This window comes from Lynx rufus, unplaced genomic scaffold, assembly GCF_022079265.1.
Source record: "Lynx rufus isolate CCGP_SWC_20201006 ecotype Redwood Valley unplaced genomic scaffold, mLynRuf1.p SCAF_14, whole genome shotgun sequence".
Classification (NCBI taxonomy): domain Eukaryota; kingdom Metazoa; phylum Chordata; class Mammalia; order Carnivora; family Felidae; genus Lynx; species Lynx rufus.
This window is the reverse complement of record NW_025814828.1, coordinates 20,534,990-20,562,934: the sequence shown is the minus strand read 5'-3', so window position 1 is coordinate 20,562,934 and position 27,945 is coordinate 20,534,990. Positions and strand designations below refer to the sequence as shown.

Here is a 27,945-nt window from a genome sequence, read left to right as displayed (position 1 = left end):
TGTATACAGGGAACTATCTCTAGAACACAGAAGTCATACACGGCAGGTGTCAGAAGCCTTCCTGAGGAACTTGGACTTTATGTTGCAGACAGTAGCCACTGAGGTGTGTTTTGGGTTTGTTGTTGGTTTTTTTTTTTTTAACAACGGAATGACGTGGTGAGAGCTCCCCTGCTGAGCAATCGCTCTGGCAGCAATGTGGGGAAGACAGCTGAGGGATCCCTCAGGAAGCTATCACAATGGTTTCAGGAGGCAAGCGGGGATCAGAGGTGGAAGACGCAAGGAGAAAGAGAAGACAGCTTGTCACCTTGAGAAGGAGAAAACTAACAAGATATGGTGAGGAAAGTGAGGAAAAGGGGCAGTCAAGGCTTGCTCCCGAGTCTCTGGTTTTGATGGGACCATTAACCAAGACAGGGTATCAAATCCAGCACCGAGCGGACCCAGCAGATAGACTAGCACTGGGAAGGGCAGGCCCACCACATCGCGCAACTCCAGCAAGCCCCCCAGTGTTGAACTCCAGGGAGCGGGAGACACGTGAAGCACATGTGAAAATGGTGTCCCCTGAAGCCGTATGATAGGGCAGGCCTGGGTTTCGGCACTGGATGGGAAATACCTGCTCAGCCGCATGCAACCCCACCTGCCAGTCTACCCTCCACTGGTGAGCAGCAAAGAGGTAGTAGCCAAACAGGTGCGAGGGTCTAACCGAACTGTCTTGTCACAGCTGAAGTAGATACCATTTCTAAGATGGTTGAGATTTTTTAACAGGGCTTATTCTTTACCTACAAAACTAACACACTGCAGTTCACTACTCAAATGGCTCTGCACCTGTCCCTATGCATTTGCTATGCTGAGGCCTATTAATGCTTCCGCTCCCTTCGGAGAGACTGTTAACAACCTTCCAGTGGATGTCAATGCCTGGTTATCTTTAAGATAAATCTGGCCTACAAGACTGATGGTTAATGCTTACTCCTCTTACTCATTCACTTGCTTCATGGATACTCTATTTTCACTGGATGCAGCCTCCGGGAAACCACTTTGAAAAATACACAGTTGCATCTACCCTCACACCCAGAAATGGATCCGAGTGAAGGCAACTCTGCTTAAGGATATATGTGGTATTTTATATTAATCTGACCTACCTTGGCATGCCCAACCCTGGGGTGAAGAAGGGCTCAAGGAGGACAAAAAAACACTAGAGAGCCTCCTGGCTTTGTCTGAGGCAGCATTCACATTCTCAGTTCATTCGGAGGAGGACCTGGGAACCATCCTCAATTCCTCCTGTCAGTCCCCATGTCAATCCAGTGACAAATTCATGTCAAAATACATGTGAAATACATTCATTCCTCTCCTCCTCCACAGCCATCACTAGGCCAAGTAACCAGCATGCCTGCCCTGTACTGAATGATCTCCAGGCTCCAGTCTTCCCCTCCCCACACACACACTATTCTCCGCACAGACCTATTTATTCTCCACACAAACCGGAAGGCTCCTGTTAAACAGTAAACCCAACTATACGACTACCACCGCCACGCCACCAGCACTTAAAATCCTCCACTGCAGCCCTCTCCATTCTTAGAGTGAGATCTAAATTCCTCAGTGTGGCTTTCATGGTCCTTCATCACCTGGCCTTTGCCTTTGTCTCCAACTTCATTTTCTACCAATCTTGTCACTGGATTGCTGTGCTACAATCAGACCGGTCTCCTTTCTCTCTCCAGGCCTCTGTGCTCACCAGTTCATCACAATGAAATGCTCTTTCCTCAGCTCAGCACGTGCCTCAGATCTCACCCAATGGTGGTCTCCGCAAACAGGCCTTCCCTGGCCATCCCCCAACTAACTGCCTTCACACCATTTACCAACTTACCTTATTTACCACCCATTTTTCCCCACCCACTCCCACCACAGTTGAATGTAAGCTCCACTGGGATTGGGAATTTGTCCGGCTAATTCACGGCATCTCACTGCCTGGCATACAGCAGGTATTCAATTTGCTAAATAAACAAATTAATGACTGATTCCATTTAAAAGAAAGCGCATAACTACAACTTCAGATACATCGAAGGTGAACAACAAGCACAGATTCCAAAATCACATATAACTGGTTTTCAGAAAACACATTTTTAAGGATTATTCATACCACAGCTGATCTCCACCAGGGTGGCTCACACACTTCACAATGAATGAATGGTGCTCTTTTACTACACATGTATGTGAGGGCAGAGCCTTTGCCAATTATAGTAACTAAAGCACTTAAGGGAACGGCACCATTCTGTACTAAAGGCGGTTACCATACGTATGATTACCTGGTTGGGTGTACTGATCTTCATAAGCATCCAGCCAATAAAACTGAAACACTTGTTCCTCATCTGCCCCTTTTACCAGCGGGAGGTGACCAGAATCCACTTGGACTTCCTGGGCTGAGAAACCGCTATCATCTTCCTGATCAATGTCCCAACAAGAAACATCTGGGAGGAAACTTCCTCTGCAGAAATCACATATCAAAAACTTTCAAAATCCAACTGAGTCATTTGTAGTGCTACCTGCCAAAAAAGTCATAAAATGCTCTTACAAGTAGGACAAGGGGCCTTTCCCAGGATCTGCCTCATGTTTCACCCCCTCTGCTGGCTCACTCTCTTGGTCCCAAGTCTTGACAGCCATGGGCTCCACATCTACTTCCTCAGCTTCCATAGGTTCATCAAAGTCACCGTCTTCAAAATTCATTGTCCCAGAGTCCTTCTTGTCGTCTATACACAAAGCTGGCACGGACTCTCCTGTAGGCGTCATCACACATTCCCATCATGTAGAGCTGCCATGTAACACAAAGGCCTCCCCCACACGGCAACAGCAGCCTACCCTTCCTCCCACACTGTGCCTGCATTCCTGTTCAATCTCCAAATTGGATGTTTTCTAACTTTTGCTGCTATGGATTCAAATCTTTCACCCTTAAACCTGCTATCACAATACCTTCAAAATTGCCTCCACTTCCTCCTTCAGGGGACCTCCATTCCCGACAGCATTTTGCAACTGCTCAACAGCCTTGCAGCTCTGACATTAGACTTACCAGCAAATTCAGCACGTTTAAGGGGAACAGAAGTTAATGGAGGCTCCTTCCTTGAGACAGGGGAAGCAGTTTTTCTTGAAGGAACTGCCTGTAAATATTTTTACATGTTCGGTCAGTTAAACCTGCATAGTATTTTATACTGTCCTACCCTGACCGGAGAAAACAACAGTTCCCATTTATACGACAATTTTATGTATCATTAATGTAACAGCTTCCATTATTTTACTGTTACCTAGGTTTACCAAAAAAATACTTGTTTCCAGGAAGAAAATTATTGCATTTAGCACAGCTGTAATACCTATAATAAACACATACTAGTTACTAAAAATTTACTATGAAAGAAGCAGGCACATGCTATTTTTGAAATACATGAAACTATACAATCAAAAGGGAGTCCTAATTTAAAACAAAAATCAAGAAGAAATTCAAAAGCATTTCCCTCACATAGAAAAGCAACAAAGTAAGTTTTAAGCAATAATACAAATCAAGATTGAAGGTTTTTCCACTCACTTTACCTTGGGGGTGTGCACAGAGAAAGGATTCAGTGAATCTCCAATGGATCTTTTCTTCTTTGGTATCATTACAGGTGGTAGAGTTATTTGAGGTGTCTTTAAAAGGAGGAGTAAGACAGACATTCACTGCCATGCTTGGCTTACCAGAAGACAGAAAAAGTACATTTCTTCCCCCCAATGAAGCCTAATAAGCAAAGCATTCTTCCTTCCCTGCTCCCCCAGCAGATCTATGTTCATGTACTACAGTTACTATAGCAACAATACCAGACTCACTAGAAAACCAGAACAGATATTAAATCCACCTCTCACCCAATTTTTTCTTTTTACAACTTAACATACTTTTCCCCTACCCCTCCAGGATATTGCATGTAAAAACTGTCAAGCTAGAACTACACATGTTGGTGTTGTTTTAACGAAGCGTTACTTAGAAAGAAACACACCTCTAAATGAATTTAGTCTCCACGTGTAACAGCCCCAGTGTAAACTCCCAGAGCAGCCGAGCCTGTCTGAGTTGTCTCAGGAACAGCTCACTGCCTCTTCCTTCACTCCCTCTCTGAATTCAAGATGAGGATCTCATGCCTGACTGTGCAGACTGACAGGTTTCAATCTATTTCGGGAACATACGCTGCAGCAACTAAACACAAGCAGCATGCATTCCCAGAACTGACTCGTGTATGTTCTTACTACCTCAAACACATCCCCACGCAGCCCCATCGACATAACTGCATAGCTTGTAACAGCTGGAAACTACTCACCTAAAGTGGTAAGAAACCAATTTGGAGAGTTGTTTGTGTGTGTGTGTGTGTGTGTGTGTGTGTGTGTGTTTTCAATTCTAGCAGCAGTCTGTTTTGTAAAATTACTGAATTGTTTCTTCAGCCTATGTCCCCCGCATATTTGACAACTCCCCGAGAATGACTTACCTCAGTGTTCAGATCTTGGAGAATGTCACCTAGCAGATCATCCTTAGACAAGTCGACAGCTTTCTGAAAAGTATAATTGGAGACAGAATGAGAAAGCCCTGCACTTCACGTTCTCACCCACACCATGTGTCTGTGAAAGGAAGAACCCAACCAGTCAGTCCTTCCCTCTTCAGTCCCCACCCTGAGGACTCACCTACCGTTCAGATCTTAACCACCACCTGTGTACATGCAACTCCTAAACCTAGAGCCCCCATCCTGTTTTCACCCTCATTCCAGGAGCCTCCGGCTAATCAATAAAATAAACACCCTGTCCGTTCGCTTTTCTATCTCCAAGTTCCAAACAATGAGGTGCCTAAATTCATCTAGAAATACACATCCAACTTCGTGAAAGCGGGAAAATACAATGGAAAGTGCTCAAGAACACTGAGCACCTATTGTCCATACAATCAAATACTAAATTTACTTCTCAAAGAAAAAGACAAAATACAAGGAAACCATGAAACTCACATCTGCAGTCTTCTTCCCAGCACTAGCAATGAACAGTGACTTGATATTGTTTGGTTTTGTCACCACAGTCTTCTTTACATTCCTCCTGTCTTTAGTACGTGCTTTTTCATCTTTGCCTGTTGGAATACAACTTAGTCATAAACATGTACAACTAAAAGCCTAGTCACCTGCCCTCTGCATAGGAAAATGAAAAGAAAAACATAAAGAATTCAAAATACAAAAACACAGGTGCCTAGCTGGCTCAGTTGGTAAAGCATGTGACTCTTGACCTTGGGGTCATGAGTTCAAGTCCCATGTTGGGCATGAAGCCTACTAAAAAAGAAATAATAAAATACAAGAATATGAGACTTTATACGTGGTACACAGGGAAGAATCTTTAAAAGTGGCTTAATTCAGGAAAACTTTGGCTAAATGTTATTATAAAAACTGATGAGGGGCGCCTGGGTGGCGCAGTCGGTTAAGCGTCCGACTTCAGCCAGGTCACGATCTCGCGGTCCGTGAGTTCGAGCCCCGCGTCGGGCTCTGGGCTGATGGCTCAGAGCCTGGAGCCTGTTTCCGACTCTGTGACTCCCTCTCTCTCTGCCCCTCCCCCGTTCATGCTCTGTCTCTCTCTGTCTCAAAAATAAATAAAAAACGTTGAAAAAAAATTAAAAAAAAAAAAAAAAAAACTGATGATGGGGGACATGGCTGGCCCAACTGGTGGAGCATGTGACTCTTGATCTCAGGGTCGTGAGTTTGAGCTGCATGTTGGATACAGAGATTACTTAAAAATAAAATCTTAAAAAAAAACCGATGAAACACTAAATATCAGGATAAGTTACTAAGCAGGACTGTTTAATGGCTATTGTTAGTGTGAACAGAAATCTTTTTATTTTATTTTTTTTTTAATTTTTTTTTTTAACGTTTATTTATTTTTGAGACAGAGAGAGACAGAGCATGAACGGGGGAGGGTCACAGAGAGAGAAAGACACAGAATCTGAAACAGGCTCCAGGCTCTGAGCTGTCAGCACAGAGCCCGACGCGGGGCTCGAACCCACGGACCGTGAGATCATGACCTGAGCCGAAGTCGGATGCTTAACCGACCGAGCCACCCAGGCGCCCCCAGAAATCTTTTTAAAAGGTAGGATTTTTTTTTTGTTTTTTCTCCAAGAGAAATGAAACAACCAAGCTCATCTGGAACCAGAGGATTAGCCTAGCAGCCTTCATCAGATCTTTTTTAGTGCTATCCTGATGGCAGGAAAACTGAACTATGAAGAAATAGGATTACCAATCATGGTAGCGTAGCATCCTAATTTCCATCTTCTGAGGAAGAGCAACCACACACACACACACACACAATATGTTGTAACAACACTAAACGGCACGGAAACATTTTTTCCATGTTTTCTCTTATGGCAATGTGTTAATCACCTACAAACTCTTCTAATACTGCCAGTTTTACTCCCTCTTTCTGATTCATTCCAGAACTCTCTACCTCAAAAAGACCTAGAATGAATAGTTAATACAGTGTGGCGTAAGAATACACACACCAGGGGTGCCTGGATGACTCAGTTTAGCATCCAACTTCGGCTAAGGTCATGATCTCAGGGTTTGTAAGTCTGAGCCCCACATGTCGGGCTCTGTGCTGACAGCTCAGAGCCTGGAGCCTGCTTCAGGTTCTGCGTCTCCCTCTCTATCTGCAACTCCCCTAGTCATGCTCTGTCTCACTCTTTCAAAAATAAATAAACATTAAAATAAATTTTTAAAAGAAGATATCCACCAGATGAAATAGAAAATTGAATCCAGAAAAGACTGAATTACTTGTGTAACCTAGCATATAATAAAGGTGGCATCTTATATCACTGGGGAGAAAATGGACTTTTTAACAAGTAGTGTTGGCTCTCCAATTGTAAAGAAAACAGTACCAACACACAAAAAATCACAGATCAAAAAATTTTTAATGAAAATAGACAAATACTTTCAAGTTCCTTTGTAAGCTGGGTATAAGAAAAGTATTTCTAACAGATTCAAAATCCATCTGCAAGAAAAAAATTGACAGATTCAATTATACCAGAAACAGGTTTAAAGACAAAACACAAGAAAACTTTTGCAGTGCTTTGCAGATAAAGAACCAATTTTTCTGATTAAAAAAAACTCCTGGGGTGCCTGGGTGGTTCAGTTGGTTAGGCATCTGACTCTTGATTTCAGCTCAGGTCATAACCTCACAGTTCAGGAGTTTGAACCCCACATCAGGCTCCGTGCTGACAGTGTGGAGCCTGCTTGGGATTCTCTCTCCCTCTCTCTGCCCCTTCTCTGCTCATGCCCAAGCACTCTATCAAAATAAATAAATGAACTTTAAGAAATTCCCTGATATTAAAAAAGCCCCAAGGCCCAAAAACAATGTGCACAATAAACACAAACATACAGTTCACATTAAAAAATATATAAACAGTCGGGGCTCAGTGGGTTGAGCATTTGACTTCAGCTCGTGTCATGATCTCACAGTTTGTGAGTACGAGTCCCGCATCAGGCTCTGGGCTGACAGCTCAGAAACTGGAGCCTGCTTTGGATTCTGTGTCTCCCTCTCTCCGTTCCTCCCCCGCTCACTCTGTCTCTCCTTCAAAAATAAGCAAACACTAAAAAAACTTAAAAATTAAAAATGTATAAACAGCTCTAAGTTTCATGAAAAGATGCTCAACTTCATCTGTAGAAGAAACGCAAATGAAAACCACATTCAGATGTCACTTCTCACGTATCAGAATGCCAAAAATCCAAAGGCCTGACAATGCACTCTGTTGGCAAGGCCATAGGGTCTAAATGGACACTCATACTGTTCATGGGAGTGCAAAATGGGACAAGTACTGGAGCAGTATCTCCTAAAACTCCATGTGCATTTACTCTCTGAGCCAGCAATCCTCCTTCTAGGAGTTTTCTCTGAGAAAAGCACCACACACACCAAGTTACTCAATGCAGATTTTTTTGTGAAAGCAAATTGTTGAAAATCTAATTGACAACTCACGGAAACCATTTGAATACACCATCATCACATGTTTATACAGTTAAATACTATGCAAGTATGTAGAAATAAGTAAGTAAGAAAGAAGTATCTCCATGTGCTAATATGGAATGATTTTCAGGTCACCCTGTTAAGTGAAAAAACAGAGTATAAAAGCATCCACAGAAAAATCTCTTTTGTGTGAGGAAAAAATAAAAATATACACACTTAATTCCATTCCTGGGTATATACCCAAAAGAACTGAAAACAGGTGTTCAAACAAAAACTTACACATGAATGTTTGTAGCAGGACAATTCACAATAACCAGAAGGTAGAAACATCCCAAATTCCATCAGCTAATAAATGGATAAACAGTATGTGGTATAGCCTTGCAATGGATTATTATTCAGCCACAAAAAGGATGGAAGTGCTAATACATGCTACAACATAAGGGAACCTTAAATCATTATGCTAAATGAAAGGAGCCAGACACAAATGGCCACATATTTTCAAAATAGGCAAATCCACAGAGACAAAGACTAGTGGCTGCCAGGTGATAGGAGAAGGAAGACTGAGGAGCGACTGCTTAATGGGTATGGGTTTCCACCTGGGGTGCTAAAAATGTTCTGGAACTAGATAATGGTCATGGCTACAAACATTGTTAACTTATTAAACATCAATTATAATAAAACGTATGTGTATTTAACTGCAAAAAAGGCATTTTTTTCGTGTACCTAAAAATGAAAAAATTGTAGAACATTTGTGAAAAACATATGAGAAATAATTTTTTATTGAAGTCATTTGGCAGTTTGAAACCAGAATAAAATTAATGGCCAAAATGTTTACAACACAAAATACAGGTCCTAATACAGGGTATCAAAAGAGAAGGTCAACAGAGGTTTGAATAGCATGGAAGGTTTCTTAAGTAGGCTTTAATCTCCCCATTGTAGGTTAGTAGTATCTAGAAAAGGACAAAAAGAAACATAAAGAATAGGGGTCAACATCTGATGTAGAATCTTTCACCGTGTTAGTACTTCTGTTTTATTTGTTCTATTCATTTTCCTACTTGTTTTTTCATTAGGACTTAGTTAATATTTTCTGCTTCTATTTGAAAACATGTCAGGGACTGGATCCACACCAGAGAGTTGTCCTTTTACATCTATGCAAAACTCCCCAATTTCTTCTAAGTCTTCCAAGGGGACTACAGAATTCTCTTTCCCTTCCTAAGATCTTAGGGACCTTATTGGGCTCTCCTGAGGGGCACTGAGGCAGTGGGGACTCATGGATGAATGGTGGCAAAGCATGGAATAAAGACGTATAAAACTGAGAATGCCAAGTCATTCTCTTCACTGATGTATTACTAGGAAGAGATAACAAGATGACAATGGAAACAAAAAGATGACTCGTGTATTCAACAAATACTGCATACTTTCTCTGCACGTGCTACTGTGACTGGCACTGAGATGACCAGGACATGGGTCCTTTCATCAAAAACCTCTGGGTCCAGTGCAACCTAACTTACAGATAACAAAACTCAGGTCCAGGTAACTGATGGGAGTCATTAAAGATGATAAAGACAATTCACAACAAAGCCATAACTCAAACAAAGTCTTCCTCCGTTCAGGGAGATAAAAAGCACACAGGTTCCTTTCATTCTCTTCTTCATGGACACACAAAAACTACAAATACACAATTAGCCACATTGCTACCAAATGGTACCACCGTGTAGAGTCCCTACATTACACAGGTTGGCAGAAACCAGAAAGACAGTCCACATATTTACCATAACTAATGAATAAGTAACATCCAACATTAAAAAATTACATTTATCCTTATTTCTTTTGTGGAAGGAAAACAGGAAGGATAATCAGAAACTATTAAAAATGATTACCTAGGGAAACTGGGTAAAAACCAAGTAGAGAGCACAGTGATGAGGATAAGATTTATCTGAGTCTTGATCTCAGTATCGTTTTGATTTTGAAATCATGAAAATCTTTCACAATATTCAAAAATTGAAATTAAAACAAAGGATTTTTTTAAATCCTAATTTGAATACAAACACAAATGAACCTTGGTAGTAAACTGATAAAATAGCACAAAGAAAAAAATACTTCACGCACCTTCCAAACACAATCCTCTAACTATACACCCTTAGTGAGAACAAATAAAACTGCAAAGAAATTATTTAGCCATTTTTATGTACAATTCAGTAGTTACATATATTCACAGCATTGTTCAACTGATCTCCAGAACTTTTTCAATTGTTTATAAAATGATTTATTTATTTATTTATTTATTTATTTATTTTGAGAGAGAACACGTGAATGGGGGAGGGCAGAGAGACAATCCAAGGAAGACTCCATACTGATAGTGCAAAGCCCAACACGGGGCTCGAACCCATGAGATGCAAGATCATGACCTGAACCGAAGTTGGACAGTTAACCACCTGAGCCACCTGGGCACCCCAAACTGCAAAGAAATAATAAACTTCACTTAGAAAGGCTGTCAGTAGACATACTGGTTTAGTAGCTCTAAAACTTCTAAAATTATTTTGCGTGTATTTTAAAGGACAAGGGTTTTCGGGCTGCTTGGATGGCTCAGTCGGTTAAGCGTCTGACTTCGGCTCAGGTCATGATCTCACAGTATGTGAGTTTGAGCCCCACGTCGGGTCTGTGCTGACAGCTCAGACCTGAAGCCTGCTTCAGATTCTGTCTCCCTCTCTCTCTGCCATTCCCCAACTCGTGCTCTGTCTCTTTCTGTCTCAAAAACAAATAAACGTTAAAAAATTTTTAAATAAATAAATAAGAAAAATAAAGGACAAGGGTTTTCACGACGTTGAAGGCAGTTACAAATACAGAATTGGAGAAGACAAAGTAAGAACCCTGTGGTACTATATTTGAAATGAATGTATCACTATAAAATCATGACAGACACACATATAGAATCTCTTAGTTCTAGTCACTAAAAGGGCCTAAAAACCATTACACCCAGTAGCAAAGAGTACCATCCATCCTCCTGATCTGAATACCACTCTCCACTCAAGGAGCCATGATTCTTGGGGGGGAAACGGTTGATTCCAGATCAGCGACAGGAATAATACAATGAGAACCTGGAACATCTTCCTAGCCCAGGAAGCAAGGAAATGCTCAAAGACCGAAGTGGTCATGTCAAAAAGACATAGGAGGCAGCTCCTTTGAGCTGCCAAATTTAGGATAATTTGAACATCAAAAAGAAAAATAATGATAATGGATACTGAACTAAAACAGTAATTTTATTTCAATCTTTGAGTTTAAAGTGATCATTTTAAAAAGGAAAGAGAAAAAAAAAGGAAAGTCATCAATAGATGTTGAAAGCATCGGGTGATAGTTGGTGAGTGAAAGATATACACATGATCTCACATATCATCCCTTATGTACATTAATACAAAGGTGGAAAAGTAGCTTTATAAGGAAGAGATCTGATGAACATCACTTTGGCCAAGAGAGCAAACTCAGTATCACCAAGAATAGGACAAAATGACATTATGTGCCTCTGATATAATCAGTGGAAAGGACACAATTTCTTCCATATTGCATTTTTGACAAAATATTTAATCTCTAGGGGCACTTGGGTGGCTCAGTCGGTTGAGCGTCCGACTTCGGCTCAGGTCATGATCTCACAGTTTGTGGGTTCGAGCTCCGCGTCAGGCTCTGTGCGGACAGCTGGGAGCCTGGAGCCTGCTTGGATTCTGTGTCTCCCTCTTTCTCTGCCCCTCCCCTGTTCGTGCTTTCTCTCTCTCTCTCAAAAATGAAAAACATTAAAAAAATTTTAAATATTTAACCTCTATACACCAAGAAGCAACCAGGCAAATCCCTGATTGTGGAACAGTGAACAAAACCAGCCTGGTCCCTTTAAAGATGTCAAGGTCATGAAAGACCCCCCCCCAAAAAAAAGCCAGAGAGGGAGGAGAGGATGGATGGTGCTGTTCTATACTAAATAACACTCAAGAGACATAAAAACTGAAATGGACTCTGCACTTGAAAAAACAGGTATCATTTTGGGCTGAGGAAATCTTAATATGAACAATATATTAGATAATATTATGAGAATAGTACTGTGGCTAAGTACACAAGTGTTCTTGTTCTTAGGAGGTCACTATTGAAACCTGTAGAAGTGAAGCATCATGGCTTTAAAACTTACTTTCAACAAGTTAATGAAAACTTAAGTCTGTGTATATGTGGTTGAGAAGGGGGAAGAGGAAGAAAGTAAATGTTAAAAATCCACAAATTAGGGCCCAGTATTTCTAAAAAAGGACAAGATAGAACAGATTTTAGGCTTTGTGGCTGCACACATCTCTCACACTGCTGCATATTCTTCCTTGCATTTTTCTTTTTTAAAAACACCTTTTAAAAATGAAAAAAGCAGGGCATCTGGGCAGCTCAGTCAGTTGAGTATCCAACTTCTGATTTCAGCTCAGGTCATGATCCCCAGGTCATGGGATCGAGCCCCCTATCAGGGTCCGTGTTGAGTGTGGAACCTGCTTAAGATTCTCTCTCTCTCTCCCCCTCTCCCTCTGTCCCCTGCTTGCACTCTCCCTCCCTAAAATTAAAAAAAAAAAAAGAAAAGAAAAAAACATTCTGAGCTGGGGCCCTACATAGTAACAGGCATGATTTCCTTCTGAGGTAAAAAAAAAAAAAAACAAAAAAAAAACGTGAGACCAACTACGGTGATAGCTGCGCAACTCTGTGACTATAGTAAACACCACTGAAATGTACACTTTAAATAGGTGAATTGTATGGTACGTAAATTACAGTGCAATAAAGCGGTTTAAAATAAACTGGCTGTGAGTGGGCCATAATTTGCTGACCCATGATCTACACTTGGTGGTAATAATGAAGCAAATCAAAAAAACAAACACTAAAGACAATTTCCCCTTCACATTTTACAGAAACTAAATCAGGCTTGTTTACTTAAGAAAAAACATTTTGTCAAAGATTATGTAGCTAAGAAAATCTGACACATTCATTTGTATCATTTTAAATTTTGATTAGACAAAGCAAGTTGATTACTAAATCTAATTATTGTACTATGCTACTATCAAAGAGCTAAAATTGTAAGCACATCAATTCAGTAGAAATTAAAAGACATCATTTATTGCTGCAGCTCTCAAAATCACCAAGTCTAAAATGACCACAGAAATGAAATTCCAAAATAAGTAAAAGACCAAACTCTTTGGATCACAGAGACACGAAACTTCCTTTCATGGTATTGTTTTTCTTTTTACATTTAATTTTCTACAGAACTACGCTTCTCTCAATATGAGAACATATACCACACCTAAAAACAGTTGTGGTAGGTCCTTTACCCTTAAAGGAACCCGTGTCAAAATACCAAGTCGTCTCAAATGTTAATGCTTTATATCTCAAAATGGCACTCTCTTAGAAACAAAATAGTTACCTTTCTCATAAGAATCAAGGGCATCGTCTTCAAGGTCATCATCAAAAATCTCTCGGCCATCCTCCACATAGCCAATACCATCTACAGGACAAAATTTTAAATTGGAATCAAGTTTCTAAAAGTGGCTAGTAGTATTTTAGCCACCACCACCACAACAAAACACCTTTTATACCCACTCAGATGTTCTCCCGGCCTGTGCCATCTTTAAGTGTAGCAGAAACCTGGTTCAGATGAGTGCCAGATGAGACACAACATTTACACACACAGCAGGTTTGCTGAGTCAAAACAAAAGGAAATATGCTATGCCCATCCAGGTGAGCTAGGGAAACAATTTGGCCCTCAGGATCAAAGTCTGCCACAACAGGATGTTTAGCAGTAGTTTTGCTCTACCAAAAGAATAAAAAGTACAAGAATCGAGATCACAGAGGCCCAGAAAAAGCACCTCAGTCTCCAGGGAAAAGTGGCAATATAGCTGAGTCCAACTACAGAAAAAGAAACATAAATATGGTCACAGGTGCAGTCTACACACACCCTCCCCCCCACCAGTGGTCGGCAATCACATGGCCAAGAAGTCACACCCGACAAGCAGTAACCAGTGGGCTTTCCACATGGGTTGTAAGAACATCGGGACCAGCCTCTGCCCAGAGCTTTCCACTGTCGAGGTTACTGTTCACGCAAAGAGCTTTGTGTAATCCTCATAGACATTCTGTGCAACAGGTAGTTTTCTTATCCCCACATCACCCGAGGATACCCCACAGGTACATGGTTCCTCCCAATTCCTAGCCCCTTCTTGGAGGTTTTATACTAGCTCCTGAGATATGTGGCCGGACTCTCCAAATATCCCAAAACAAACTTCATATTGTACTGCCTCTGCACTCTCAAATATTGTACTTGAGAAAAATCTGAACCAATGGTATGATCTTCACAGTGTCTTACGTCTGCTCGTGCAAAGCAGCAACTCCACTGCACAAGACTCTACACAACACAACTAGTACGGCGTCTAGGAGGCCATTTCCTCCCACATACCATCATCCACGATCCAGTCATCATCTTGACGGGCCTGAACCAGCTTCGAATACTGTTCTTCATCAACTTCTTCATAAACACTTGTGAAGTCCTCAACCTGCCATCATACAAGTTTGAGAAAGCTTCAAACGGAGTGAAAGCGTTAAACATTTCTGATGGAAAATCGTCAAATTGAAACTGGAATGGCAGCCTGAAGGAGTAGCTGCAACCAAATCATGAGTTCTGACATTCAACACCACTACCAGGTTTTCCTTAAATAGACATCAATTAACTTAGTATTCCTTTTACGTGGGTGTTAACACAAGATATTAAATGATTCCATTAGCATAATACACTTGTCACACCATCAATTACTCACCGGCTTCATAAAAAACAAACTGAATTATAGCCAATTCTTTGGTAGCTGCTTTGGGGATTATTCACTTGTAACTTCTAGACTGGTTTCTCCTGTACTTAGCAAACCCATAAGGCATGCTAACCCCCTCTACACTAGCTGATGATGTCCTGCAAACTGACAATTTTATGAACTATTCAACCAACCAAATATAGTTCAAAAGGAAACCCTCCCCCATCTATCTCCCTCTCCCACTCAGCACAACAAGCATACTCGGTATTCTACAGACACACTAGAAACAATGTTTCAGTGATCCCTGTCGGCATTACCACTGATGCCCTACCGTTCTCAGGCCCTGAGACTGCAGAGACTGGAATGCCGAGCTAGGTGAAGGGCAAGTCCTCCAGCAACATGAGCTGCCCAACTGCAGGAGGGCCAGAACACCAGGATTTATTGACATGAACAGAGCAGAGCACTTCACAACGTAAGCAACAAGCAGAACAGAGGCAGCCACCTCAGCGGCTACAGTAACAGGCCATCGGCATCCCAGGTGCAAATTTGGTGGTCTGCTTAGAAGAATTCAAAGACACCTCATTAAAAATCCCCCCCTTCTCTCCAGAGTTCAAGTGGGAAAGGGGCTAGAAGAAATGACTAACTCCAGCTGAAAAGCTAAGACTCCAGGAAAAATCGCTTGGACGTGGAGCTTTGAGAGCCCGATGTGCAGAGCTGACTAGACTCCCGCCATAGCAATGAGACTAACAATGACAGGACCAGGCTTGGTTTTCACCAGCTATTTAATCTGCTCCATAGGGATCACTGGAAAATGTTGATTTGGCCTTTCACCATTTGATAACAGAAACTACCTGCCCTACCGAATTCAGTTTTTGACAACCCAAACACAAACCCATCCAACAATATTACTATACTGACCAAGTTTCTTTTGGCAGGGGAAGGGAACTGGCAGGGTGATTTTTGTTGGTTGAAGTCTATCAGGCATACTTTGTCTCTTATTTAAGTAACTCACTTTAATATACTAGCAAAAAGATACCAGAAAACTATTTTAACAAATTATTTTGAGTAAAATGTCATTTTGACTCTATGTCACAAAACAGAGCTACTGCTTGGCATGAACCCTTAGAGCCATGCAATTAACATGAGTGATTAAAGAAAAATCAGTCACATCGTGTCAACATCTGAAATGCCCCCACAGAACTCCTTTACAGAAGTTCCTACATTAAAAATGCTTTACTCCTGCTTTACTGTAATCCTTTTAGCAACCCTTTGTGATCTGGTTGACTCACTTAACTTGACTGAATGATGGCAAGTGAAAAAAAAAACACTCTTCTACTTTCTTAATTGCATAGCACAGTATATACCATGGTTAAATATGCAGATTCTGAAGCCAGACTGCCTGTGCTCAAATCCAGGCTCCAGGATCCGCCATTGTGACCTCAGGATTCTCACCTGTGAAATGCTGTTAACCATAGTCTCTAACTTTTTCATGATTATTGGAAAGATTAAATAAATGAACCTATTAGTAAAAGAACTTAAAACAGTGTTTGCTAAAAAAGTATATGAGCAGTTGGAGTTATCATTATTTTCCAGTATTAATTAATCACTTTCTAGCCCTAAGGCAGCTAAGATACTCTAAGATATAGGAAGCACACTGAAAGGGAACCCAGACAATGCTGTCTAGATGGCAGCCGCTCCTTTTTTTTCCTTTTTTACCTGCAGGCCAAAAGGGCATCACATTCAATCTTACACATAGGACACAACAGGAGTAAGGCCCAAGTCCTTGCAGATTCACCCCTTGCAGATGAAATTAGAAAAATTCTCTCCACGAAGTAGTGCTTAGCTAGACTGCTCAATACCTTAAGAGCAAGGTAAAAGCATTTCTAAGTTTCCCCCAACAAAGCTATGGGACTTACCAAAGCTACAGTGTGCTTAATAAGGACAAAAATGTAGATCTGCTTTCATCAGAATTTGAATAGCATGCGTAAAGTGCCTTACAGGAACTCAAAGGGTCAAGCAGTGTACACAATGTGCAAATCTACTTCATGCCCATGCTTGTTTAATAGTAAGAAATGACTATCACAACAAGAGCGAATTATATGCTTATTTCTCATCAATGACAAAGGGGACATAAAATACCGACAGGCTATGAATCAGATAAAGCACAGGAGGGGGAAAAAAAAAAGAAAAATGGTTACTTACTTCATATTTATACTTCTCACCAGCTTTAGCCCTTTTCAGTCTTTCTAGAGCTTCCTGGCGCCCTCTCTTTGATTTCTTTTCTCGCCTGGATCGAGAAGCTACAAAACTCCCTGAATCTGACAGAGCTGAAAAAAAGCCAAATTTATAGGAAATGTTAGAAAATTGCCAGCCATCTTTCCTCAGTAACAGGGATGTTTCTAGCCAATAGTAACAATTTTAATATTATACACACATACTTTTCATATTGTAGACAGTAAGTTCAAAGGTCATATTCATGCAGCTCCTGTGACTCCAGAAATTTTCTCTAAGACCCAGTGAAAATAACTGAAGCAACTGTTATTTTTTTCTCCCCAAAGAGGAAAATTCCAAATTCAACTGATATCTTATGGAGACACTGCAGAATGGAGATCAGCCATTAGTCCATAACCTTTCCATTAAAAATGACAGCCCATAAGCAGAGTTATAGGAGAAGGACAAGTCATTTTGTATTCTATTAACACTTGAAAGGCTTTGAAGGAGCATCTGCTTTTTGCATTGTACTAGGCGCTCTGAAAGACACAAAGATCAGAAAGACATGGTTTGTGTACTCACAGAATTAATAATCTAAAATGGGAGATAAGTTAACAACTAGTTCAAAACCAGTCTTTAGGATACCTGCCCTAACAGAGGGGCAGATAAAGTACTTGGAATTTCAAAGCAGGGATCAAGTGGGTGGTTGGGAGAATTTAACAAGTAGGGCTCTGAAGAGATTGAATCCTTCACTAACTTCCAGGCCTCACTCAGTCGGTTACAACATGGTATGATAGTGCAAAATTACAAAGATTAAAATGTATTTTGTCAAAAATTACTGGAATATCAGAAGGCCTCAGTGTTCGTTCATTCAACTTTTGAATTATTCATGTTTTTGGTCATTATCAACTGACCACCACACACATACACTGAAAAGAGTTCATCCACAAAATTAAGACTTTCATTTACCAGCTGAAGAATAACCAAGGCAAGCGAGGCAGTGCTGCCTGCCAGCCGTGCGTTTCAGCTTAGCACGATTGCCATCTAGGTCTGTGAAATTGAGTATTTTATTGTATTTGATGCTAATTATTTTATAAAAAGGAGTAGGCACAGAAAAGAAGTATTGATGAGATGAATCCTAAAAGCTCCAATCCCTCTGGAACATTCATAACAACATTAAACTGACTGACAAAGTGTTTGACTGAAATAGAAGATGCAATTTAAAGTTAAATTTAAATGCTGACAATAAACTGTTGAAAACTAGATCTTAAAGGTGAAGCATAATTAGAGATCTTATTTTTTCTAGCTTTCTGGAAATGGAATCTCTTTCTACCATCTCAGTCTATTGTTTGACTTTTGCATCTTTTAAGTCCATTTTCAAAAAAGCGTTAAGTAAAAATTAAGGAAAGCAGGTAGTTGATGATGACAGCCACAAATCTTGGGTGTCACTCAAATGATTTCAAAAAATCATGAGCAGGCCTACGTGAAAACGTTTCAGAGATTATTGGGCATGACCAGTGAGAGTGAAAAGTTGGTCTCAGTATATTTTTAAAGACTCCGTGGACCCCTTTAGTAGACTATCCTGACGAAATCTACAGTTCTTCAAATGAACTTACTTCACAGGCAATACTGTGCCACTCTAAAGGATTTGGGATACAATTACAAGCAAGAGACAGCTGCCTGTTGTCAAGGGGGCTCACAGTCAAATAAAGCAAAAGGACCTGAGGTTCCCACGATCATACAGACACGGTGCCCAATAAGAAGGAAGAACAAAGTACTCAGGAAACACAGAAATGAGCACTGTTAATTTTGCCTGAGGAATCAGGGAAGCCTTCACAGGGGAGGTTGCCAACACTGACCCAGGAAGAGAAATAGAATTTCACCATCATTGTATAGGGGGAAAAGGGGCAGAAGCACTGAAAAAAAGCATGAGCCAAATTACAAAGGGATGAAACTGCCAAGTGCATTCAGAAACCGTGAGAAAGTCAGTATGGAAGATAAATCTGACATCAAAGTGTAGAGTGGGAGAACAGATTAGGGAAAAGCAGTACAATCCAACTCCACCACTTACTGGGTGACATGAGACCACCAGTTAGTGTCTCTGAGCTGCAGTGATCAGATGTCTTGTTGGTTTTTAAGCTGCCCAGCACCTGAACCTATTTGTGAAACTCCCCGCTTATAAATCTTGCTCGGACACACAGAGCCCAAATGTCACTGCATAAGTTGCAAAACCAGATGCTCTTTCCCAGACACCCTTGCAACGAGAGCATGAACATATAAAAGAGGCTCTATCAATTAAGAACACCAGTTCAGACTTTCAATCAGACGCTTGTGACAGAAGGAAAGGGGGGGGGTGGGCTAAAGGAAGATTCTAGAAGTAGTATCAGCTGCAAGAGGATTACCTGGGCTCACGGAGCCAGCAATGTCCCAAGGTACAAATTATAACATCAAGTACTTGGCCATGGCTGGCAATGACCTCCTCAGTAGACCAGTTTTGGGACATGACTTTAATCACATTCCTGGCTAAGCAGCCCCTTGACTGACTCTCCAATCCTCCTGGAGTTTTTGTGAACAACATATCCTTCTAATCCCTAAAATCCTTCCAATAAATTCCTTTTTTCTATTTACATCAGCTAGAGTTGGCTCCTGCAGCTTACACCTAAGGACTCTGACTAATGCAGAGCCTCAGAGTTCTCATCTGGGAAATGGGGATAATCATCTCTGCTCCATAAGGTTGTTAAGCATTAAATGAAGATCCCCGGCTTACTTTGTACTCAGCAGTACAGAATCTCATTTAATGTTTGTGTTATGTGTGTACAGATACAGGGTAGACACACACATACAAACACACACCGCCCACACACACCACACCTAGCAGCACCATGTTCTAGCTTCTAGAAAGCAAAAATAAAGCAAAGCAGTTTGCTCAGAGAAGCCTCAATATAGCACCACACATAATTAGATCTTTACCATCTCAACTCCAGGAAGATAAAATACATGTCCAGCTTACCTACCACTGTAATACTGTTGCACCAGAGTCTGGCAGACTGCCTATACCTCGTAGGTACGTTATAAATATTTGCTGAATGAACAAATGAATAAACCACCGTACCTGCTTTTTTAAATCATTAAACTCTCCCTGATCCCTTTTCATATATAATAACAGCTAGTTACAGACCTTTCAACTTTTCACTGCCATTGTCAAGGTGCCCCACCTTCTAATACCTAAGGGAAAAAAGGCCTAGAATTTTCTTCTTGGAATGTGTCCAATGCTTCATGTAGGTAAGTTAACCCCAAAAAGCATGAAAATAACCCATTACAAAAGTTTAAATATTTGCTTCAAGATTACCATCTGAAGTACCCCCGTTCTCCCCAAAAGCAGACAGACACTAGCCTGCAACAGTCTTTCAGGTAACAATCTTTCTGCTCTAAGGAAAAAATTCTAGTCACAAGCTCCAGCAACGACTTAATCAACACCATGACTTAAGAGAGTCTCAAGATTACACAGTATCCTCCGAAGAGTGATTTCTTGATGTTCGTAGATGACGTAGTTTTTAGGGTGAAGAAAGACACCCTAGTGGCAAATCACTGATGGACGGCTGCAAAGACTGTTCGCATACTCACATCCCACACCCCATTTGTAATCCAGGCTAGACGACTCTCCAAAATAAATTGTCTTAAAAACGAAAGGCTAGAAGAAATTGAAATCTGTGATTCACAACGAGGTGAATGCAAAGGAAGCTGATTAGAAAGCAAGTTCTCATTAATGGTGATGTATTTGAGTGACAGGTGATGGAGCTTGAGCTAAGAAAGTGAAGCATCTGATTTTAAGTTAGAAGTTCACTGAAGTTAAGTCACACTAGATGAACACAGTTCAAAAATCAGAAATCAGACAAAGACAATTTACATTTTTGTATTCTATTTTTGGAAGTAAAAGATTACTACTGAAAACGGAGTCACATATATGACATCCCAAATGCTGCTGAGCTGATGCTTTTGGAGGGGGGGGGAACTCCACCAGAGACGACTAGATTGTGAATATTATTTCTATGCAGCACTTGAAGAACTTTCGACAGAATTTAAAGAAAAAATTGTTAACGCACAAAGTAGAAATCCATTACCTAAAAAGACAAAACCCATTTGTATCTTGCGGTGACAGCCCTTAGACCTTTCTCTCCTGCTGAGTTACAAGATATAAGCAATTTTCCTGGGAGCTTCTATAGAAAGGGCCCACATCCGTTCTGCCCCAGCCCTCAAGCAGATACTTGGGGGGGGGCCAGAGTCCGGAGATACTTTGAAGCAAACCCGTGCCCCACCGGGGCCAGTCTGGATGAAGGTGTGCCCAGCACGTGGAACGCGCTCACCAAAAGAAATAAAAAGAAAATGCAAACTAGTGTGGACACCAGGAGTGACACAGGCCCTGCAGGGGGTGTGCTCTGGTTTGCCAGGTGCAAACGGTCCTAAAAGGAAGCACCACCCGATACCAACCAAAGGGGTCCTACCCGGGATGGCCGAGGTCCGCGCCCGAAAAGACCAGTACGGCGACCCGGATGCGCGCCTAAGACAAAATAAGAGACCACTCCAGAATCCCCACCACCTACAGTCATGCCACGGTCCCTACACTCCCAACTCAGGACCCCGCGCGCGGGGTCATCCCTCACCGCTTGACCCCAGCTCGCAGTCTTCACCGTGCACGAGCGCCATGGTTCCGAAGTCTCCCGATTCCGCGCCAACCAGCCCGAAACTGGCGCGGGGGCCGAGACAGGCGCCAGGCTGAAAGCCAATCAGAGGCTCCGGAGGCTGCGGACTTCCGCCCGGAAGGCCACTGACGTGCCGCGCCGCGCCGCGCCCCGCCCCCGGCCTTCCCGCGGACGCGAATTTGGCGCCCTGTTATGACCCCTCCGGGAAAAGCGCGAGTGAAGGGGAGGCCGAGGAGAACAGGAAAAAGAGGCGGCCGGGCGCTGGAAAGGAGCCGCCTGGAGACGCGCTGCGCAGGCGCACCCGTGCTGATGGGAAAAGATTTGGGCGCGATGCAGTAGGAGCTTTCTGGTTCTGAGAATTGATTTTCCGGGGAAAAAAGACGCGGGAGGGCAGTGGGATGGGCGTGGTTGGACCGGTTCCGCAGAGCCTTGAGAAAACGACTGCCTCCTGCTGCGCACTAGAAGTCTTGCCTGATAACTTGCCTTCTTAGCGTGAGAATAAGTCGCTGTGTGATTTATAGATACGTATATACATGCATACATATATATATACATATATATACATATATATGTGCATATATATGTATATGTGTATATATATATATATGTATATATATATACAAAGCACTCTCTTACCCAAATGACCAAAAGAAGCATTGTCAATAAGGGGCAATCATATGCCTCTTGATGTGATGCCCTTGGAAAAGGGGACATCACCTATATAATCTTCTGGCAAAAGATGTTTAACCTGAATCTAATCACGAAGAGACGATCAGATGTATTCAAAGTGTAGGACAGTCTATAAAACATCTGGCCCAGACTCTTACAAAATATCAATGCTATCAAAGACAAAATGGCATTAGATCCTTGGGTATGGTACAACATATGTAATGTATTTATCTCATTCTGTCTTTTTCCAAGTAGATACAACATTTTTATTAAATAATGCCTCCCACACATTTGTAATGTTTTTTCCTACATTTTTGCCCACATACTTGTTGATCTCTTCCTCATGTGACAATTTTATAATATCATTTTTTCTGAAGAGGATATAAAGATCATTCAGTCTGTCCTCCAGCATGGTTGATCAATGTTTGTTTCTTAATTTCTGATTGTTTAGAAATTTTTCTTTCAGCTTTATAATATCATTTAATATCATGTTAAGATATGCTCTATATGTTGTGATACATAACACATAATTCACACACTTAGTTCCACTCACTGTTTAAAGCACTAGTACATGTGTGCCTCCACTTTCCCTTTAAAGAAGTTGTTGAACTTTTGATATTATCAGGTTTATTCCTAACAGAAGGGAACTATTTTGGCTAGGCATCAATAAGAACCAAATCTTTCCTTTACTACTTCACATGTCTGATCATTTTCCACATGCCGTGTTAGAACTCTAAGCATTTCAAATCTTGTTTCTCTTTCATGACCTTCAAATTTCCAGGAGCCAGGACACATAGGACACTTTCATACTATTATGTCACTTCTGGCCCTGCACATTCAGGTCAAAATTCCAAGTCAGCACCGTGGGGTAGGAATATTCCTGGAAGCTATTCCTATAACCAGAAGTCTATCAATAACTTAAGTATAATGAGAGTGCTTTCATCCAACATAAATAGATGCCGCTAACTCTAAATGCAGTGCAATACCAAATCAACTTTCCCATAGTAGAATCCCACAATGACTGTGCCCACTCTGTCGCCACCACGAGGCAGTAAGGGATGTGTATCAAAGGGACAGGTGGTGATTCTCAAAAGCTGATTGTTGCATATTCAGGAATTTTATGATCTGCTTGTTAAACTATTAGTAGCTTGAAAGCAGCCATGGTATTTACACCATGGAAATGGGCAAATGCTACAAATCAGAAATCAGGCCTGTTTTTTGTTTTTGTTTTTTTTTTCCTTTGAGAGAGAGAGAGAGAGAGAGACAGTTTACCAGCAAACCACCAAGTAGCCATAACAGATTGTAGTGAAAATATCTTACTTCTGCAACTTTTCACAAAAACCCAAGACCATTGCTAAAGCATCTTCCAGGGCCTCAGAAGTGGCGCATAAGCAAACAAGAGGTCTTGAAACTTGTTTCATCTACTTCATTGTAAATGTACCTCTGTTATCTAATCATGCAAAAAAAATAATCACAATTTGTCTTAGACTTACTCTGTCCTGTACAACGCAGGCCCAGTTTTGCACTGGTTTTGCAAATTGAAAAGTTTTTTTTTTAATGTATCACTATTACTATAAGCAAAGAAAAACAAATTGAGACTAACTTGAGACACCATTTCCCACCATTTCTCTTTTCATCCCTCTCCCTCTCTATAGAAGCTCTATCCAGGGGCGCCTGGGTGGCGCAGTCGGTTAAGCGTCCGACTTCAGCCAGGTCACGATCTCACGGTCCGTGAGCTCGAGCCCCGCATCAGGCTCTGGGCTGATGGCTCGGAGCCTGGAGCCTGTTTCCGATTCTGTGTCTCCCTTTCTCTCTGCCCCTCCCCCGTTCATGCTCTGTCTCTCTCTGTCCCAAAAATAAATAAACGTTGAAAAAAAAAATTAAAAAAAAAAAAAAAGAAGCTCTATCCATTGCTGGTAAACTGCTGTTGAGGAACTACTGATTTTTTGCCAGTGGTGGTGTAAATAGGGACAACCTTTTAGAAAATGATATTGCAATAAATGGCAAGTACCATAAGCATGCTTTTGTCGTTCAAACCATGATTTCCACAGGTAAAAGTTAATAGGAAATAACTCAAAAGAAACGGAATAAATGCAAAAATGTTAATGGCTGCCATTTTCCATTAGCAAAAAGTTGGGACCTTAATGTCCACATCAGAGAAGAGGTTTAATGATGTGATATCAAAAAGATAAAATAGGGACACCTGGGTGGCTCAGTTGGTTAGGCATCTGACTCTGGATTTCAGCTCAGATCATGATCTCACCATTTGTGAGCTTGAGCCCCACATGGGGCTCTATGCTGACAGCATGGAGCCTGCTTGGGATTCTCTAGCTCACTCTCTCTTTGCCCCTCCCCCACTTGTACCTGCCCATGCTCTCTCCCTCTCAAAAATAAATAAATAAGCATTTTTTACAAAAGATAAATTAATTGGGAAAACTCAGGACATGGAACTTGGGATATTTTATAAAGTTAAAATGGCAGAAGGAAAACTGAGAGGCACACTTAATTGCAACTGTATATCAAATAGCAATGCTATGTAAAATGGAGTATATTTTCTCCAGATGATAGCATTATAGATTCTTTTTGCTTACAATTCATTCTCTTTAACACTGTATCGGGAGACATTACAACATCAGGTAGAGTCAGATTTAGGATCTGATTCTTACACTACTAATTTTATGTGACCATCCTCTGGTTACTGAAACCTTAATTTTTTCCTCTATAAAACAAAAATGCTGGGGCGCCTGGGTGGCTCAATCAGTTAAGCATTCGACTTCGGCTCAGGTCAGGATCTCACCATTCCCGAGTTCGAGCCCCACGTCAGACTCTGTGCTGACAGCTCAGAGCCTGGAGCCTGTTTCTGTGTCTCCCTCTCTCTCTGCCCCTCCCCCGCTCATTCTCTCTCTCTCTCTCTCTCTCTCTCTCTCCCTCTCTCTCGCTGTCTCGCTCTCTCTCAAAAATAAATAAACATTAAAAAAATGTTAAATGCTTATACTTACCTAAGGAACAATTGTGCAATTTAATTGAAATAACACATGTACAGTGCCATTAAGATGCCAACACCTAAAAGGCATTTAACAAATAGCTATTATGCTTACTGTATTTATACAATAGTCTTAACCATTACACTCATCTTCCTAATAACTATACAAGGTAGAGTATGTTAAGAAATTGCTAGTTGCCTACTGCTACATTAATTCTCCCCCTTCTTCTTGTAACGGAATGTGAATTTTTAGCTGGCCACATTGACAGACAGAGGAAAAGACTATATTTCCCAGCCTCCTTTGCACCAAGGTTTAGCCAAACGACTCATTTCTGACACACAAAATGCAAGCAGTAGTATTGGAGGAGACTTACAGGAAAGCTGCTTAATGAAATCAGATACATATGGAAGGGGACTGGTTTGTTGTTGTTGTTGTTGTTGTTGTTTCCTTTTTGTCTTTTCTTTCTTCCTGCAACACAGATGTGGTGACCAAGGCTCCAACAACCATCTTGGATTATAAGATAACTGTGAAGAAGAAAGCCATGCAAGGAGATGGTGGAAGAGAATGGTAAGAGCCTTGGTCCCTAACATCTATGAAGCTACTGTACCAGCCCAAGCTATTTGTCTACTCTCCAAGAAACCTTTCTTTTATAGACTTTTTTTTTCTAGAGAGGAAAACGACCAGCCAACCAGATTCTACTCTGGCATGCCTGCCAGATATATTTCTCATTGCACTCAATAAATTAGGACTCTGATTCCAATGGCAGTGTGAATTTGTTAGCATAAACCCGGTTATCTTTGGGTTTATTAACAAAACCAGCTTTATGGCCGTGCGGAGTTTCTGAGCCTAAGTCATGTTGTTTATGTGCAGCTGTGGAGGGAGGATTGTCTGCCAGCTGAAAATAGGCAAGGAAATGAGGTGTGCTGCATGTGCCCTTGACGTCCCACAAGGATTCCAGGTGATATGAGTAGATATACGACCCCTCTGGTCAGGTAGCTCATGGTGCCCAAGCTCAAATCATTTTCCCAGGCAGGTGAGCTGCAAAGCCCCTCTCTTGACTTACTTGCTTATTAAAAGGTATAGGGGTAGTGGGGCAGGCCCCTCTCCTAGAGCACAGCCCATTATATGTACCGCTGCTCCTGGACAAAGCACACCTCTCTGGGATGGCATCTGCTGACCCTGTGCCAGTGAGGTGTACCTGTGCTGTGGGAACCACATGGTGTTTGTTGAGACCTTTGCTTAAAGGCAATGATTCTGGGGCTGGAACTAATTGAATCAACACACAGTGGGAGAAATATTTTGACTTAATTATAAACTCACATCACTTCTAAAGCAAGAATGAATGACACCCAGAAAATCAGGAGGCAGAGAGAGAAAATGAAATGGATCTAACATTGCCCAAGGGAGAGACAGGGGAGAACTACTCACTACTGAGATATGGTCCCTAAATAGATACAGACAAATACATACAGGCATTAGGTTTTCCTGTTGTTGGGGAGAAATGACTACTTAAATAATTCATGACGACACTTGACATTATTTCGGCTGCCTGGTATCTGACATGTTGGGGGATTTCTCACATTCTTTTCTTTTTAATGTGTATTTATTTATTTTGAGATATAGTGCATGTGCGAAAAGGGGAAGGGCAGAGAGAGAGGGAGACGGAATCCTAAGCAGGCTCTGTGCTGACACGGGGCTCAAACTCACAAACATGAGATCGTGACCTGAGCCAAAACCAAGAGCCAGATGCTTAACTGACCAAGCCACCCAAGCGCCCCTGGAGCATCTCACATTCTGACTTTGTGAGGAGGCAGACCAACTACCATTTTATTTAAAAAAAATTTTTAATGTTTATTGGGGGGGGAGGGGCAGAGACAGAGGGGTACAGGGGGTCCGAAGCAGGCTCCGTGCTGACAGCAGAGAGCCCAATGCAGGGCTCGAACTCAGGAGCCACGAGATCATGACCTGAGCCCAAGTCAGACGCCTAACCAACCGAGCCACCCAGACGACCCCCACCTATCACTTTAGAAGCTGAAAATGCTTTGGTCCCGGCAACTCTGCCAGCTACCACACTAACGGTCTTACACTTGGCCACCTCCACAAGGGACTTTGAATTTGGAACTAGTGTCACAAAAAACAGGGACATTCTCCGTGTCACTGGCCACAGCTTCCCACTTCCTGCTGGGCAGCAATGGCTTCAGAACTGCTGCGAAGGCCAGTGTCCAGGCCACCTGCAATGGCTGAAATGACCTGGGTGCCTTCCACCAAATTGCTCAGAGGTGTGATTTTTACCGGTGATTTCAGCTTCAGAGTGTCCCTTTGTGCCTACCCCCTTCGGCTTGCCTCCTCTGGCTTCCTGGAGATTCTGTGAGTCTCTAATACCCTCTCACAACCCCCTTCTCTTCCTTCTCCCCCATCTCCCCTCCTCTTTCTTCTCTGCCTCCTTTTCTCTCAAATCAGCCAAAGTCTCTTTCTGCTGCTTGTAACTAATATCCCTGGCTGACACAGCATTCTGTTTCTTTGCTTTATTCTCATTCCAAACTCACCAAGCAATATCTTAGCTGGTATTTAACATACTTAAGTATTGGGACAGAAGAATGCTAA

General features: G+C 41.7%; 1 protein-coding gene across 2 annotated transcripts in view; it reads right to left on the bottom strand.

Annotated features, from left to right (window-relative positions):
• POLA1 (DNA polymerase alpha 1, catalytic subunit) overlaps positions 1–21,728 on the bottom strand; it is a 297,087-nt gene extending 275,359 nt beyond the window's left edge. Inside the window, exons 1-10 of one of the 2 annotated variants that reach the window (XM_047076032.1) lie at positions 21,650–21,728; positions 16,980–17,104; positions 14,432–14,528; positions 13,406–13,486; positions 4,995–5,110; positions 4,488–4,550; positions 3,571–3,663; positions 3,056–3,143; positions 2,564–2,765; positions 2,298–2,476 (exon numbers count right to left, since the gene is read on the bottom strand). In XM_047076032.1, the coding sequence (XP_046931988.1) occupies positions 2,298–2,476; positions 2,564–2,765; positions 3,056–3,143; positions 3,571–3,663; positions 4,488–4,550; positions 4,995–5,110; positions 13,406–13,486; positions 14,432–14,528; positions 16,980–17,104; positions 21,650–21,692 (1,087 nt within the window). In that variant the 5' untranslated portion in view covers positions 21,693–21,728. Of the gene's footprint in view, positions 1–2,297; positions 2,477–2,563; positions 2,766–3,055; positions 3,144–3,570; positions 3,664–4,487; positions 4,551–4,994; positions 5,111–13,405; positions 13,487–14,431; positions 14,529–14,789; positions 14,868–16,979; positions 17,105–21,649 lie in introns of those variants that run through there. The other variant, XM_047076033.1, reaches the window with a different exon arrangement.
• Positions 21,729–27,945: the final 6,217 nt, after the last annotated feature.